Here is a 15,713-nt window from a genome sequence, read left to right on the forward strand (position 1 = left end):
TAGCTCATTGTGTGTGGAGTAATTAAAAATGAGAAAGATGATAGCTTGTATCTTCCCAATGCAGTTTTTTTACTTCATTCTATAGTTTGTCCTAAAATTTCTATATGTACACTTATTCACGGACGGAGGGGGAATGTTACTAGCTAATTACTCCGGCTATGACCAGCCCGATCGGAAATTCAAATCCATCACGATTTCCTCATCATGTAAATCACCAACAGAAGAGGAATAGGCTATGCATGCCCAATAAGTGCCAAGGCCATAGATGCCCCTATTAATGCGAAGCAGTCCAACCATTCAGACCAATTGGAAATTCAAATCCCTTGGCACATCTCCAACCGTGCACCCAAACAAAATAGCCATAAAGCCTAGAACTATGACATTCACCTGTCCATAGGACGCATTGATTCACTCACCTATTTCAATGGTGACATGTACTACTTGTCTCTTGTGTGATTACAGCTCAAAGCTCAACCAATCCAGGTTGCCTCTCGATCCACTATATGTACTAGCAACGATGCATCCACATGACGCAAACTACCGACAGCGCCAGCACAGTCAAGTCCAGGGCCGGCTTGACTCCACTTATCTAGCTTGCAAGATAAAACACCCTCTTTCACATATATTCAGGTTCATCGACCTCGATCCATATTCAAAAGTTCATCCATAGAATACAGTAGCTAACAATGGACGCCACCTCAGTTGCTGGGTGCTTCCGAGACAAGACCATCCTCGTCACCGGCTCCACTGGGTTCCTCGGAAAATGTATGCAAATATACCATATATTCTCGCATACGTATATACATATACTCCCTCCGTCTTAAAATTATTGTCTTAGATTTATCTAGATATGAATGTATCTAGTAATGTTTTAGCATTTTGATACATTTATTTTTAAACAAAACTAAGACAAAAACTTTGGAACGGAGGAAGTACATCGAACAATTACAATATATGCATGTGCACAGTGTTGGTGGAGAAGATATTGAGGGTTCAGCCGAACTTGAAGAAGCTATACCTGGTGGTGCGCGCGTCAAATGCCGCCTCTGCCGAGCAGCGTATCCTGTCCGAGGTAAAGTATAAATGTGACATAGTTTTTACTTGGGCAGCTTCCCATGTCGTGCTATGAATGAGCTAGAAAGAGGAATTTTCACTACATGAAAAGCATAATGAAATTGTAACTGAAGTACTACGCATAGTTTTAAATAATGGGCTATTCCTTTTAGCGGCGGACATCTTCTAAACGCTATAGCGTTATATAGTGAGCGGATTAAAATAATTGTTGATGTGTTTGGACAAAAATCCCATAGCGTACTCGCAAAAAAAAAAAGGAAATCCCATAGCGCGGGGTCTCTTCTAAATAATATATAGTGTGCTATTTAAAACGATGGTACTAAGTTGATGATTTTCCCCCATCTAAAATATACTGCAAAGACAGCCTTGGGAAATATAAGTATCCTAACGACCTATAACGAGATAATTTCTAAGAATTCTAATTTTCTACAATCCTATGAAACTACAGTGATTCAAAGAAGTATTTGTAGCAGTAAGGATTATAGTTGTATCTCCCTAATTTGTTGCATTTGTCAGTAATAATAAGTATTGGAAATTTTCTACCAAAAATGTATCATAATTAATATATGCTGCCTAGAATATCTGAAAGAAAATTGGTGCGTAAAGACTTCCTAAAATGGTGAAAATTCTAGCTATTTGATTACGAATTGAATTTGATTTCCAGCTCTTTGCACTCTGTGAACTATACACTCAACAACATATATTGGATCTATGGTATACAGGCTACCGTATGCCTAAGTAAGATAATTTGTTTTTTTTTGCGAATGCGAGATTTTTATTGACACACATGATCTATACATATGCCAATTTTTTTATTTAATCTTTTTTTTATGGAAATGCCTTCATGGCTACCTTTAATTAAATCAAATGCTAACAATTTAACATTAAAACTCGGAGGTGTAGCATGAGAGCTATGTATTTTTCTATGCTTTTCTAACGGTCTTGTACTAGTAGCATTTTTTATTCTGTATATGTATGCACGCACGTAGGGGTGATGCCAAATGCAAATAATATTTATTTACATGAGGTCATTTAATTTACCGATGCATTGTGCAAAAAAAAAAAACTCACTACGTGGAACAAGCTTGCCCAGTACATAGTAGATGCGCGGATCATAGGACTCGTTTGGTTTGGCAATTTTGCACCGTCTCCCGGCGTTTAGCAAATGCGTTAGTACAGCTTTTGGTTCGCCTGGACCTGTTTTATTCGGCTGAAATCACTGTTTTAACCTTTTTAGAAATAGTTGTTACAAACTAAACTTAATATAAAAATAGTTCACGATCTGATTCTTTTGACAACGTCATAACCGTGGTGTTGCTGTCCAACATAAAAACGTCGAGCTAGATAGCGTTTCTGCCATTGCCCACTGTGAAGCCGAGCACAAATACGTGACAGGCCGGAAATGCCAAGTTGGATGCTGTTTCTAGAATCGCCATTGACCCGGACGTTTTTATGTAGAGCAACAACGATAAAGGCCTTGACGTTAGAAACGTCAGGGTCGATGGCGTTTCCAGAAACGGGATATAGCTTGACGTTTTTGACCTGTCACGTATGTGTGCTCGTCCTACCAATGAGCATGACGGAAATGCTATCTAGCTCGGCGTCTTTATACTAAACGGTAACACTATGGGCTATGACTTTATTAAAAGGGTTAAATCGTAAAAAAAAAATTATGTTGAATTTAGTTTGTGACAAACATCGCTGAGAAGGACAGAATGATAATTACGTCCATTTTATTCATCCAGTTAGCAGGCAGATACTTTGCTTCACAAAGCCAAAACGGCACGCACGCAGCAGAAACGGAAAACGCTGACAGGAGTCTTTCCCTTCACAAGCCAGACCTCCCCACCTCCTCCTTCTCCGGCGCGAGCAGCAACGCTGGCCGGTCCTCTCCCCTTCTTCACCTACACAAGCAGCAATGTCGGTAGAACCTACTCCAACCCCGCCTTGATCAGCAACGTTGGCCGGATCTCCACCATCTGTAACACGAGCAGCAACACCGAACAGAGCTCCCCTTTCTCCGTCGCCAGCAGCAACGCTGCCCGGATCTCTCCCTTCTCCATCACGATCAGCCACGCCTGACGGACCTCCCCAATCCCCGTCGCGAGCAGCCACGCCGGCCAGGCCTCTCCCTTCTCCTCCCTTCTTTGCCGAACACTCGGAATTTTAGAAACCAACCCTTGGTCGAATTAAACACATCACGTAATCTTTCAAACCCCAACCTAATGAAGTGCATTCTGATTACAAATCCGAAGACGTTACCTATGATGAACCAAACGCGTCCACAATTCTTAGTGATTCCATTGACGTTGCCGACATCGATATATTTACTCCACAAGCAGCAGACCAGCGGCTAGTAGGAGCTCGTCCAGGGGCATAGTAGGTTTGATTTAAAGTATGTTCTTTCATTCGCCGTCTCTCCCCAACGCACCTCCATATTCAGTTTTTTTGTTGCTTCTTGGAGCAACTCTAGCAGACCCTGTATAATCACGACCTGCAAACGCGTTTTGCAGTTCGATGAAGTGGATTTTGTGGAACGAAAAATTGCGCTGCAGAACAGAAATCATTTAATTTGAAAAATAAACACTCACGGGCGAAATTGGAACCACAGTCATGACCATACAAACTACATTCAGTACTATAGGAGGCATCACCTACTGGAGCTCATCTGAGCTCACCAGAGCTACTACCTATCCTACCGCACTACGCAAAATGAAGCTCACCGGAGTCGAGCTCGTACAGTAGTAGATATCCTACATTCAGTCGCCGTCCTCGTCGTCCTCGTCGGAGGAGAGCTCGATATAGATGCGTTTATGCGCAGTCGCTTCGCGGCGCCACTCCTCCACCTTGTTGTCGAAGGCGATGGCCGACGTGACATCCTGCTCGTAGAGCACGGTGTCGATCTCCTCCTCCCTCCGGCGACGCTGCTGGTCCTCTTCCGCCTCTCGTGCACTCCGCGCCAGCAGCACGGGCAGGAGGCTATCCGCCTCCGCCGGAGGGAGGAAATCCTCTGGTCCGACGACGGCCCCGACACGTCGCTCCAGCACCGCCTCGGCCTCCGGCTCCATCTTCACCGACGGGAGCTCTTCAAGCTCCCTCTTCACCGGTGGGAGGGAGGAGGACGAGCGCGAGCTCGACGCCTCAAATGAGCTGCTGCTGGAGAAGAGGCGGTCGCGCGCGCGGTCGTACTCCTCTCTCTCGCGACGGCGGCGGCGTCAGGCCCCACCGCGTGTACCGGCGGGCGGCGCGCTTACGGACGGTGTCCGATCTGACGCGACGAGCCCTCTCGGGGTCGTCGTTCCTACGGCTACCGGAGCTCGCCATCAAGGGCTATGGATTGGAGCGGCTACGCGGCGGAATGGAGGCGCACTGCGGCGGATTGGAGGCGTCGGCGGTGAGGTGGGGGTTTTTCGCGGCGGCGGAGGGATAGGGTTTCGACCCGCATCCAGCGATCGAACCCGCAGTTATATCGGTCGAGGGGTCGCGTTTTGGGCCACCGCAAAAAATTTACGGGTCGGGCCACGTTTGCAGTGTCTGCTCTGGCAGAAAAACCAGCCCAAACCTGTATAGTCGCCGGATTTTTTGCGGGCCGGCCGTTTTACGGGGTCTGCTAGAGTTGCTCTTACAACTAGTAACATATGTATATTACTACTCTATATTACCTTATTGTAGATAAGTCTCCTTATTTAATGCTTTTGCAACTAAAGTTATGCATGCATTGTTGTATTTTTTTTATTTAATTGTTTTATCTAAGTTGACGCGCTTAGCATTGTTTCTTCTTGAGTCACCACACTCATCTCTTTTTTATTATTTAGCTTACTACATTAGATTTTTCATCTATGTGACAGCCTTAACACTTGTATAAGGTGAAGCATTGGAAGTAGCCTAAGTAGTAGCGGTGTGAGTAATGCATCGGCATGGGGGTTTGTTTTTCCGGAGAGAAATCCTCCAAACCGCAACGACGACACTAAAAGACATACTATTAGGAACGGACGTCCGAACGGCCGGACAAATACATCAGCAAAAAACATTTGGGCAGGGCGAGGATCATGGACTAATGCATCGGAGGGAGTAATGCATCGGCATCATCATCACGGTGATAGAGCAGGGCGAGCGTACATTTTTTTATCGGAGGAAAAATGCATCGGCATCAGAGTCCTTATCTTGTAAAATATGCTTTTCCTTTTAGGTGCTTCTTCCACATAGCTTATCTTAGGCAAGTTTTTTTTTTCTTTCTTTGTTACGATTATGATGTTGAACTTTAGACCTGCTTGACAGGTTAAGTTGAGAGGCCCACTAACCTTTTATGTTACGAAGATCCAACGATTATGATTACTTTATTTATGAAGGATCAACAAATGAGTGGTTGGTATTTTTTGATTAATGTGGGATTTTCTAGACTATTCTCTTATTTTGACTCGTATTTACTTTTAGTAGATAATAGATAGAAGATAGATAGATAGATAGATAAATGTTTTAAATAATGCACCTCTATATCCAATTTTTTGTTGTTTTTTGATGTACATATTATATATACATCAAAATGTGAACACCAGTCGGGTATCCTAATTTATTCGCGTTGATGAATCATATATATCAGAAATAAGAACAAAAATAATAAAAAATGATGGTTTGCATAATGGTTTAGTGAGCTAAATGACTCTAAATTTAGTGTTATAGCCGGAAATAATAGGCTATTAACGGTATTTTCAACATAGTGTTAAAAGTGCATAGCTTTAATGGTAGAGCTCTCAAAGGCTATAGTGGGGCTATAGGTAAACTATAGCTGGCTATTTAAAACTTCTTTTTTCTTCAGGTTTTCCTAAAAAAAAAAATCCAAACCACCTCAGGACTTAAAAAACAATGTTTTATTTAGCTAGTCAATAAGTTCATATTTAATTGACAGCGACAGTTCATTTTTGATATACCATTTTTTACTAAAAAATACCACTTTTGATATATAACTAAATTAACAATAAAATGACATGTAAACAACAATGGTTATGCGCAGAATATTCCTCACACTTTTTAAATCCTTGTGGCGCTGCAAATTCATATTGTTGTTTGGTATCTTGCGTGATGGCAGGTGCTGGGGAAGGATCTGTTCAACACTACCCGAGAAAAGCATGGGCTAGATGGCTTCGAGAAGCTTATCAAAGAAAAAATAATTCCTCTCGCAGGAGACACTGGCACCCAAAACTTTGGGCTCGACAGTTCCACAGTTAACGACCTGTGTAAGGAGATCGATGTTATCATCCATGGGGCAGCAACAACTAGCTTCTATGAACGGTACAATAATTGTGAGATCAATTGCCTGCAAAATGCACGTGAAATTCTTGTTACAGTAACAAATTAATGGCAGACAGCTAGAGATCAATTTTTAACCCTGAACCAAAAATAGTAAAGATTACATCTAGATTAATGGACCAGCAAGCGATGATTACAAGCACTGAAGCCAGCCGAGGTATGTCACCATCATCATCCCTTCCTCACCGGAGCCAAGCAAAAATTGTTGTAGTAGATAGTTGGCAAGTAGTAGTGCTAAAATCCTATAGGATCAGCGTACCAGAACAACAACTGCCTACGAAATATAATATAGATCAAAAGAATCTAACCTAAAGACACATGAACGTAGACAAACGTCAAACAGATCCGAGCAAATTCACCAAAGGAAGATCCGCCGGAGACATACCTCCACATGCCCGCCAATGATGTTAGGTACACCACCATAACGGGGCTAGGCGGGAAGAACCTTATTCATCTTCAAGGAGCCACCGTCGCCTCTCTTTTTTGAACATGACACAAATCCTAACAAAACTCAAAAGCACATTTATAAATGGAGGCCTGCCAGCGACAGGGATCAAGATCCATCGCGCCCCCATGGCCTAAGGCCATCGGAGATGAGGTGGACCGGCGCCGGCGCCGACGGGAGGCAAAGAAACCCAGATTTTTAGGGGAGGCGGCGTCTGAGTGAGTCCCGCTCAAGCAACGAGACGTTATATATACTTTATGATTTTAGTCTTAGTATATTGTTGGCACCAATCCCGCTCAGCCGTCTACTAATAATTTTAGTTAGGGCCCATGTCATTGTCCAGTACTGATTAGTAAAACTAGCAAATGGAATTCACTACCAATTACACACATAATTGTTGTCTATATATATGCAATCCGGTACCTATAGAGGAAAAAAGTCAAACAATTATATATATATATATACTACCACATGGTAGTATATATACCAATTTCTCATTTTGAGTATGTTCATGTACTAAATATAAGATACTCCGAAGCGAGTCACATGAAAAAAATTGCAAGTTGATTCATAGTTTTTATTATTTTTATAAAATATGTACATATTTGTTCATAAAAAGGAGTATCCTAAAATATGGTACATACTACCTAAACGTTCTTATATACTAGATACTACGCATACATACACTCCAGTATGATAGATACTACCTAGAACATACTAAACAAAAGTGCGAGCAACTATACCCGGTCGTAGAAACTCTATTCATCACCCAGGATGCAGATTAAATTATTCCTCACCGAGGTAATTTTAAGCCGATTTAATAAATATATTAAATTTTAAATGCAAATAGATACGTTTATATTGATTCACTACAAATAATTTGACATAAGAAAACAAAAATATAAGTCATAAGACCAGAAAAATCACATTTTATGTATAATTTGCACTATGTTTTTATGTTTGTAATTTTACGTGACATAAAATATTTTTTACGGTGACTATGTATTTTTTACGGTCTCTTTTTATGTATGAGATAAGATTAAAATTTCAGAAACGTAAAATTACGGTGTATTGATGTGAAAATAGGGGGGGTGAAGAATAACTATTCCTCACCCAGGGTAACAAATAGCACGACCCTATATATATATATTCATCATCCTGGGAACATAATAAGTTATTATTTATTCAAAGTAATTTTATGGTCGTTTTCAAAATAAATTCCATTTGATATACAAATAGTTACATTTATATTAATTTACTATGTAAAATTTGGCATCAAAAATTCAAAATATAGATCGTAAGATCCAAAAAAATGCATTTTATGTATATTTTACGTTCATATTTTTATGTAACATAAAATAATATTCTTTCAATTACAGATTTCCTTACGTTCTCTTTTTCCTATGAAATAAGGTTGCGCTATTCGTCACCCTGGGCGTGGGTATATATATAACATGCAACACTGATTGCAGTCGCTCCAGCGAAACTTTATATATGGGACACGCTATTCATCACCCTGAGCGTGGGATAGTTATTCTTCACCCCCTCTTATTTAACATCAATGCACCGTAATTTTATATTTCGTATTTTTTTTATTTTATAGTAAAAAGAGAAAGTAAGAAAATATAATCAATGTATAAATATTTTATGGCACGTAAAATTACGAACATATAAAAATAGTCTAAAAATACAATAAATTCAATTTTTTCTGGTCTTGTGACCTGTATTTTTGTTTTTATTTTGTCAAATTTTACATAATGATTCAATATAAATGTAACTATTTGTATTTTAAATGTAATTTATTTGTAAATTGATCATCAGATTATCTCGGATGAAGAATGAACTATTCCACACCTTGGGTTATGAATAGAGTTTCTATATATATATATTTGTATTAATTGTCTTACACGTTCTTAAATTGTATTATCTCTATAGGTACGATGTTGCGTTGGCATCAAATGCACTAGCGGCCCAATATATATGTGAATTGGCAAAGAAGTGTCGTAATCTGAAAATGTTGCTTCATGTTTCCACTGGTACGTGTTTTATTTATATATATCCAGTTGTATAGATGCTAAAAAATGAAGAACAATTATACATTATGATGAGAATATATATATCTTCAGTCAAGTACAATAACCATCTCACTCTTTTTCTTGTCCATTAGCTTTTGTAACCGGTACCAGAGAAGGACTTTTACTGGAGAAAGAACTACTGATGGGTGAAACACCGCGGCCCGGTTACTGTTTGGACATTAGAGCTGAGTCGCGGTTGGTTCAGAAGGTCAAGACTGAACTCAGAGCGGCCAAGAGGACTGGGTCCGAGCAGTCATCGGAGAAAACAACCATGAAAGAACTTGGCTTAAAGAGGTCTGGCCAATCAGATGTGCTATTTCCTTTATTGTAAAAATACAAATGATGTTTTCCACATGAGCATGTTAACCGACCTGCAACTTTGAGAGCTATCTGTGTATAAATATAAAATTTATGTATGCAGACAACACTTTCAATGAAAAATCAAACATATCGTTCACATGAAAGATAAAAAACAAAATTTTGTGGGTGAGTTATTTAACTAGACTTTTCATTGTGGGTGAGTATATTACTACATTTAGTGACGAGAGATTATAAATTATAAATCGTACCACTTTGATAGTTATGTCATCACTAAGATAGTTATCATATCAAACGCTGCGACCTTGGGAACACTGGTTTGGACCATATTTAGGTGGTGAACTGTTTCAAAATTAATTAGGTGGTTTATTTACTATGCAACATATGATGGGAATGCAATGGTTGAAGGGGCCTCACAGAGGGTGAAGCATAGTTATTCTTCACCCATTCTCTTATTAAATCAGTACATCATTTTTAATGCCCCATAAAAAATTCCTAAGTCGAAAGTGAAAAGGGAAGGCAGAAAAATGTATGTTTGTCAAAAAATATATTTTACGTGATATGAAATTGCGAACGTAAACAACCTTTACATATAAATGTAAATTTTGTGGTCTTGTGACTCATATGTTACTTTATTATATTTATTATTTATTATGTAATTACAAGTTAGCCCATAGTTTTTATTATATTTGTGAAATACATATATTTTTGTATGTAAAAAAGAACATACACAAAATATGATACATTCTACCAAAAAATAGTATATATACTACCTAACATTATTATATACTACATACTACACGTATATATTCTCCGATTTGATAAATACTGCATACAACATACAAAACGCTAGTGGTGGTAACTACCACCGGTGGTAGATAATGAAACTCTATTCATCACCCAGGTTGCAGAATAGTTTATTCTTCACCTGGGATAATCTTATGATCAATTTATAAATAAATTAAATTTGAAATACAAATAGTTATATTTATATTGAATCACTACATAAAATTTGACAAAAGAAAAACCAAAAATATAGGCCACAAGACCAGAAAAATGAATTTACTGTATTTTTTGCACTATTTTTGTATGTTCATAATTTTACGTGACATAATATATTTTACGTATAAAATAAGATACAATTTAAGAAACGTAAATTTACGATGCATTGATGTTAGAATAGAGGGGGGTGAAGAATAACTATTCATCACCCAGAGTGACGAGTAGCGTGGTTTAGGGTTTAGCGTGTCTATATCTTTACCTAATAATAAAGAGGCTATCGCTTACGTCGGAAAACCCACCGAGGTGATTTTATAAAAAAGCCATTACTGCTTATGACATTAAACTCGTAGTACATATTAAATATGTTTTTAAATACTCATATCTTTTAAACCGTAACTCCAAATTTAACATATTATACATGGAATTTGATTAGAAAAATATGTAGAATTTAAATATGATATTATTTCATCTGTTAAACGTTTAATAAAAATACTATCTAGGGTGCAATCTTAATAAATAAGTCATTATTCGTTTTTCTTTCATACCGGTACTCATCCGGGTTGGGAATAAACACGTCAACAAAATCAGGATTAGAGATGAAACTGAAGGTCACTTGACTGATTCTTTGTACGTATTAAATCTACATACAAGCCGTGTTAAAATAGAAGACCTGTGAAATTTTGAACTGCATTTTTGTAGGATAAGACCATCTTTATTTGTATCGTAACTATAAATTCTCAAATTATAGACATTTTTTTATAAATTAAAAGCGTGTGCCGTGTGGTATTTCTTTCTTCCATTGCAACGCATGTACCCTTTTGCTAGTATATTTTATAAGGTTAAGTAGACGTGCTTTAAAAAAATTACTCATGCCTAAGCGGAGAGAGTACGTTCTATATGAAATATCAGCTTGACATTCCATATACTATTTAAACTGCTGAAGGGCCTGCCATTTTGGATGGCCCAACGTATATACATTTACCAAAGCTATGGGGGAGATGCTACTTGCGCATGAGAGGGGAGACCTTCCTGTTGTCATTATGCGACCTGCCATGGTAACCAGCACTTTTCAAGATCCATTTCCAGGCTGGATAGAAGGGGCGAGGTATTCTCAAAATCTATACTCATTAGCAATGTATATAACTATATATCAAGATGTATAATTTTTCCAACCGTAGTATTAATACTATATGTAGAATCTAGCTGGACATCCCACAATAACAACTGAGATTTGTTGCCATTTTATATTCAGGACAATTGATGCTTTGATTGTCGCCTATACTGAGCAAGCATTCCCATGTTTCATTGGTGATCGCAAAAACATAATAGATGCTGTGAGTAATACATAACGATATTCATCTGTACTATCTTTTCGCAAAGTAGACATCTTAATATGATAACCTTATTGGAATTGAAATATAATATTAATCGGTATTTGTAGGTTCCTGCGGACATGGTGGTAAATGCAACCCTGGTAGCCATGGCTGTTCACTGGAATGAAAAGGGACAAATCATTTACAACGTGTGCTCAGCACTCCAAAATCCATTGTCCGGTTATGTCTTAGAGGACGCATGCTGGGATTACTTCTCCAAGCATCCTCGTGTGCAAGAGGACGGGAAACCCATCCAAAACAAAAGGCCATACGTGTTTAAGAGTTTCACTCTCTTCCGTGCATATCTGATCCTGGTTTGTAAGCTACCACTTGAGGTACATAATCGTATGTTCCATAATTCTTATACCCATGTAAATATATGGTTTTTGTTATGTAGTGACTTATATATTTTTATATATCTTTAATGTCGGCTGAACAGATGTTGCATGCGGTGAGCCTTTTATTCCCTGGGTTGTTTTCACAATCTTACAATAAGCACAACCGAAGATACAACTTCTTAATGCTCTTGGTAAAGCTCTATGCACCATATGCCTTCTTCGAAGGATGGTGAGGTCCATTTTCTGCTTGTGTTTCGTAAACTAGATTACTGTTAAGATATGACCTACTTACTTAGTCATTCATGTACATAAGATTTACGTGCGATTTGATCTCATTTTCTGCTTGTTTTTATATATTGACCCAATTTTCTTTGATGTTTCATATCCGAAGCTTTGATGACACGAACACTAGAAGGTTGGTGACGGAAGTAAAGATGGATGTCATATTTAATTTTGATCCCAGGTCTATGGACTGGCACTCATATCTCTTGAATGTACACGTCCCGGCTGTGATAAAGTACGGCCGCAAAAGTTAGGGAAGCGTATAGCAAAGAATGAAATCTTTCTATCACTTATTTGAAGGGAAAGCATTTTCTCCAGCAAAAATGTATTCAATATTCCTAAACATTATAATTTGTACGAAGTGAAGCACATTTTTGTGTATGCCATTATATGTGAATAAGTAAATTCCCAAAGGCCCAAGCTTTTTATTGAGGTGATAAGTGTTAGGAATTAATTAATTATGTTAATTAAAAGGTTAATCCCTGCTTATGCCGGTTCCACTTTTGGGAACCGCTCCTTTGTAACCGCCTTTGTACCAGGGTATATATACCCACAAATTCATCAACGAAAGCAACCGTTTCATCATTTGCTTCCTCTCTTCTTCTACTCTTAACACGTTATCAGCACGCTCTGCATCTGAGCGATTTCAAGATCGAGAAGAACAGGCGCTGGATGCGGCGACGCAGCCGCCTGCGCCGCGCCGATCGCCCGGCCGCCTCCCTTTGCCGCGCCCATGCCCGGCCGCTGCCTGCGCCGCGCCGAGCGCCCGGCCGCCTCCCTTCGCTCGCGCCCGCCCCTGCCATGGCCTCGCTGCCCGCCTTGGTCGTGGTCGCGCCAGACCTTGGTCGCGCAGGACCACGCCAGGCCGCACCCGCACCCGGCCGAGATCGCCCGCGCCTGGGAGTGGCTGAGCCCGCCCGCGCGCCAGTGGCCGCCGCCCGCGCCCACGACTGTCCGCAGCGCCCAACCATGCCCGTGACCGTCCTCCTATCCGCCGCCTCACGCCCGGCCACCGCGCCGCGCCAAGCGCCCCCGTCACACTGGTGGCCGTGCCCCGCGCCCCACGAGGCTTCGCCTGGCCCCGCTCCGCTCGGACGCCGAGCCGTGGTCGCGCTCGCTCGTGCCATGGCCAGCAGGGTCGCGTCGTGGCCGCCCTCCCACGCGCCCGCTCTGCGCCAGGCCGCTGCCTGGCCGTGTTCGCGCTCACGCTCTGCGCCAGGCCGCCGTCGGGCCGTGGCCGCGCTCGCCCGCGCTAAGCCGTGGCCGAGACCGCACGCACCACCAGCACGCAGTCGTAAAGGCCCTCGAGGTCCGGCTCGTCGTCGTCGTCTCTAAGCGGCGTCCATTGACGAACCACACCGGAGTTCCCGAGCACCAAGGAAGACAGCGACTAGAAAAATTCCCCACAGGGAATACTAAGTGTGCGAGCGGCAGTGTTTTGCCATGGACCGAGTCACAAGCACGAGATAAGGATCGGGGAATTCTTATCCATATGTCATTCTTTAATTTGGTCCATCAAGTTTCTGTTAATAACGGAAACTCTTCCATATTTTTCTTTGAACGCTTGGCTTGTTCTAATATACATGATAGATCTCAAACTCTATGGCAATTCTGTGTATGTCCGTACAAATTTCTGTTCAACACACGGATTAATATATCTTTATGGTTAAGTTCTCTCGTTTAATATTTTATGAACCAGCCATCTGATTCTTTGGACTGCATAGCCTAGCCCTCAGGCTAATTGTTTGTAGCACTTTGATCTTTCTGTTGCTCTCATAAACTGCATTTGAAGCACATGGCTTTAGAACAAATGTATTCCTAAATTGCATAAAATATAATTATGCATCATTTTACAACAAGTAAAATTGCTAGTTGAAGCCCTCAGATCTTCATATATTGCATGTATTTTCGTAGAAAATTGTTGTGAAATGAATATTTTGCTCCATTTCACACACGCCTTTGAAATTTATGGCATTTCCCAATACTAGCCTCAACATTTTTCTATGATATGTCATTTTAATACAACAACTATATATTCGCAATTGGAATTAAATTTCCCTGCAAATATTGACGAAATAAAAAATAATGAATATAAAGTGCCATACTTGATATGACTAGCCTAAATTTTATTTGTGAATCACAAGGTATTGGTGACATCTACTGCATCATTTGCAGATTATTCATCATTACTGTGAGGTCTACATCTTGTCAATTTTACAAGATGACTACCTTCAACGTGCTCTTCCAAATATTAATATGTGACTACCTCATGATATCATCAGGTAATATTGGCATCTACTGCAAAATTTTGCAGACTATCCACTATTACTGCAAGGTCTACATTATGTCACTTTGACAAATGATTACCTTCAAAGTGATTTCATATATTTAGCATAACATAAGGTAATAGAATTATAAACATCTACTGACAATAGTCAGACTATGTTTTCTATTACTGCGAGATCTACACCATATTGGTGATTATCTTCAAAGTGCTATCCTACATAAATTGAGGTCCACACATATGGCTATAAGGAATCAGCCATACTAGAACTTGCTCCTCCGAAGCATTCATTGTTGTTGTTCACTAAATATTTTACTCTCATAATAAATATTATTCTTGCACACTTTGCTTGAATATGTCATAGGAAACTACGAAAATATTTGCATATACGTGTAATTACCTTCTATTACATTCGTAAAATGCATGGTAATACAGCCTACGTCACTATTTCTAATTATAGTGTCATCCATCCATCAAGATGGACACCATAATTTATAACGAGTGTCTCAAACAATATTGCAAGATCCACATCACATTGTGGTCGTTATTTTCATAGTGATTAAGCAATGTTAAAATTGCAAAGTCTATGTTTTGGCCGTGACTATAAAGTCACACTTCTTCTCATGAATGAAGCCCAAAACATTAGCAACGATTTCATCGCATGTACTTTATTGAAGGTTTACACCCCATGTTCACCAAGCATCACCTTGGCAGATTTTGCTCAACAAAATCATTTCATCCTTATATTTTATTTTACTCCAAGAAGTAAATTAAATAATGCATGATCATTTCATGTAACACATGGCTATTCTATTGATGCACATATGCATTTTATATGTCACCAACTTCACTTAGTTCTCAAACTAAGTACACAATGGATGAATATAGATTCACCTTGAATATTCGCTCAAGAGAAACATGTTGTCATGAGCACATCGGGAATGATCTCTCATTCGTTTTTCAAAGACATCAAGTCTTATCGTAGCTCACATTTTTGTCACTCAATCAAATTTAAGTTGAGATCTCATGATCAAATATTTTCATCTGAAGATCCAGTTGAAAAGCTCTCAATACACTTTACATCTTCTTATGATAGTCCCACCATTTTCATGACGAAGAAACATGGAATTTCATAAAATCATCAGATTCACCCAACGGGTGCTATTACATTATTTGAAATTTTTTCTAGTATTGTGAATAATAATCAAGTCATTG

The 15,713-nt window shown here is 39.6% G+C and overlaps 1 protein-coding gene across 1 annotated transcript; it reads left to right on the forward strand.

The window, feature by feature from the left end:
- Positions 1-597: 597 nt before the first annotated feature.
- LOC123440768 (fatty acyl-CoA reductase 1-like) lies at positions 598-12,936 on the forward strand. The gene is made up of 10 exons (XM_045117317.1): positions 598-765; positions 969-1,072; positions 6,161-6,363; positions 8,762-8,862; positions 8,994-9,195; positions 11,165-11,326; positions 11,474-11,555; positions 11,663-11,929; positions 12,034-12,161; positions 12,324-12,936. The coding sequence occupies exons 1-10, from the start codon at positions 687-689 to the stop codon at positions 12,466-12,468; spliced, it is 1,473 nt and encodes a 490-aa protein (XP_044973252.1). The 5' UTR covers positions 598-686; the 3' UTR covers positions 12,469-12,936.
- Positions 12,937-15,713: the final 2,777 nt, after the last annotated feature.

Source organism: Hordeum vulgare, chromosome 3H (genome assembly GCF_904849725.1).
Source record: "Hordeum vulgare subsp. vulgare chromosome 3H, MorexV3_pseudomolecules_assembly, whole genome shotgun sequence".
In the NCBI taxonomy this organism is placed as follows: Eukaryota; Viridiplantae; Streptophyta; class Magnoliopsida; order Poales; family Poaceae; genus Hordeum; species Hordeum vulgare.

What these genes read in the sequence shown, in the direction of transcription:
- LOC123440768 (XM_045117317.1), top strand. Translation starts at nt 687, where the DNA reads ATGGACGCCACCTCAGTTGCTGGGTGCTTCCGAGACAAGACCATCCTC. An exon ending in CACTGGGTTCCTCGGAAAAT is followed by an intron (nt 766 to 968) that starts GTATGCAAATAT and finishes GCATGTGCACAG; the next exon opens with TGTTGGTGGAGAAGATATTG. An exon ending in GCAAAAACATAATAGATGCT is followed by an intron (nt 11,556 to 11,662) that starts GTGAGTAATACA and finishes CGGTATTTGTAG; the next exon opens with GTTCCTGCGGACATGGTGGT.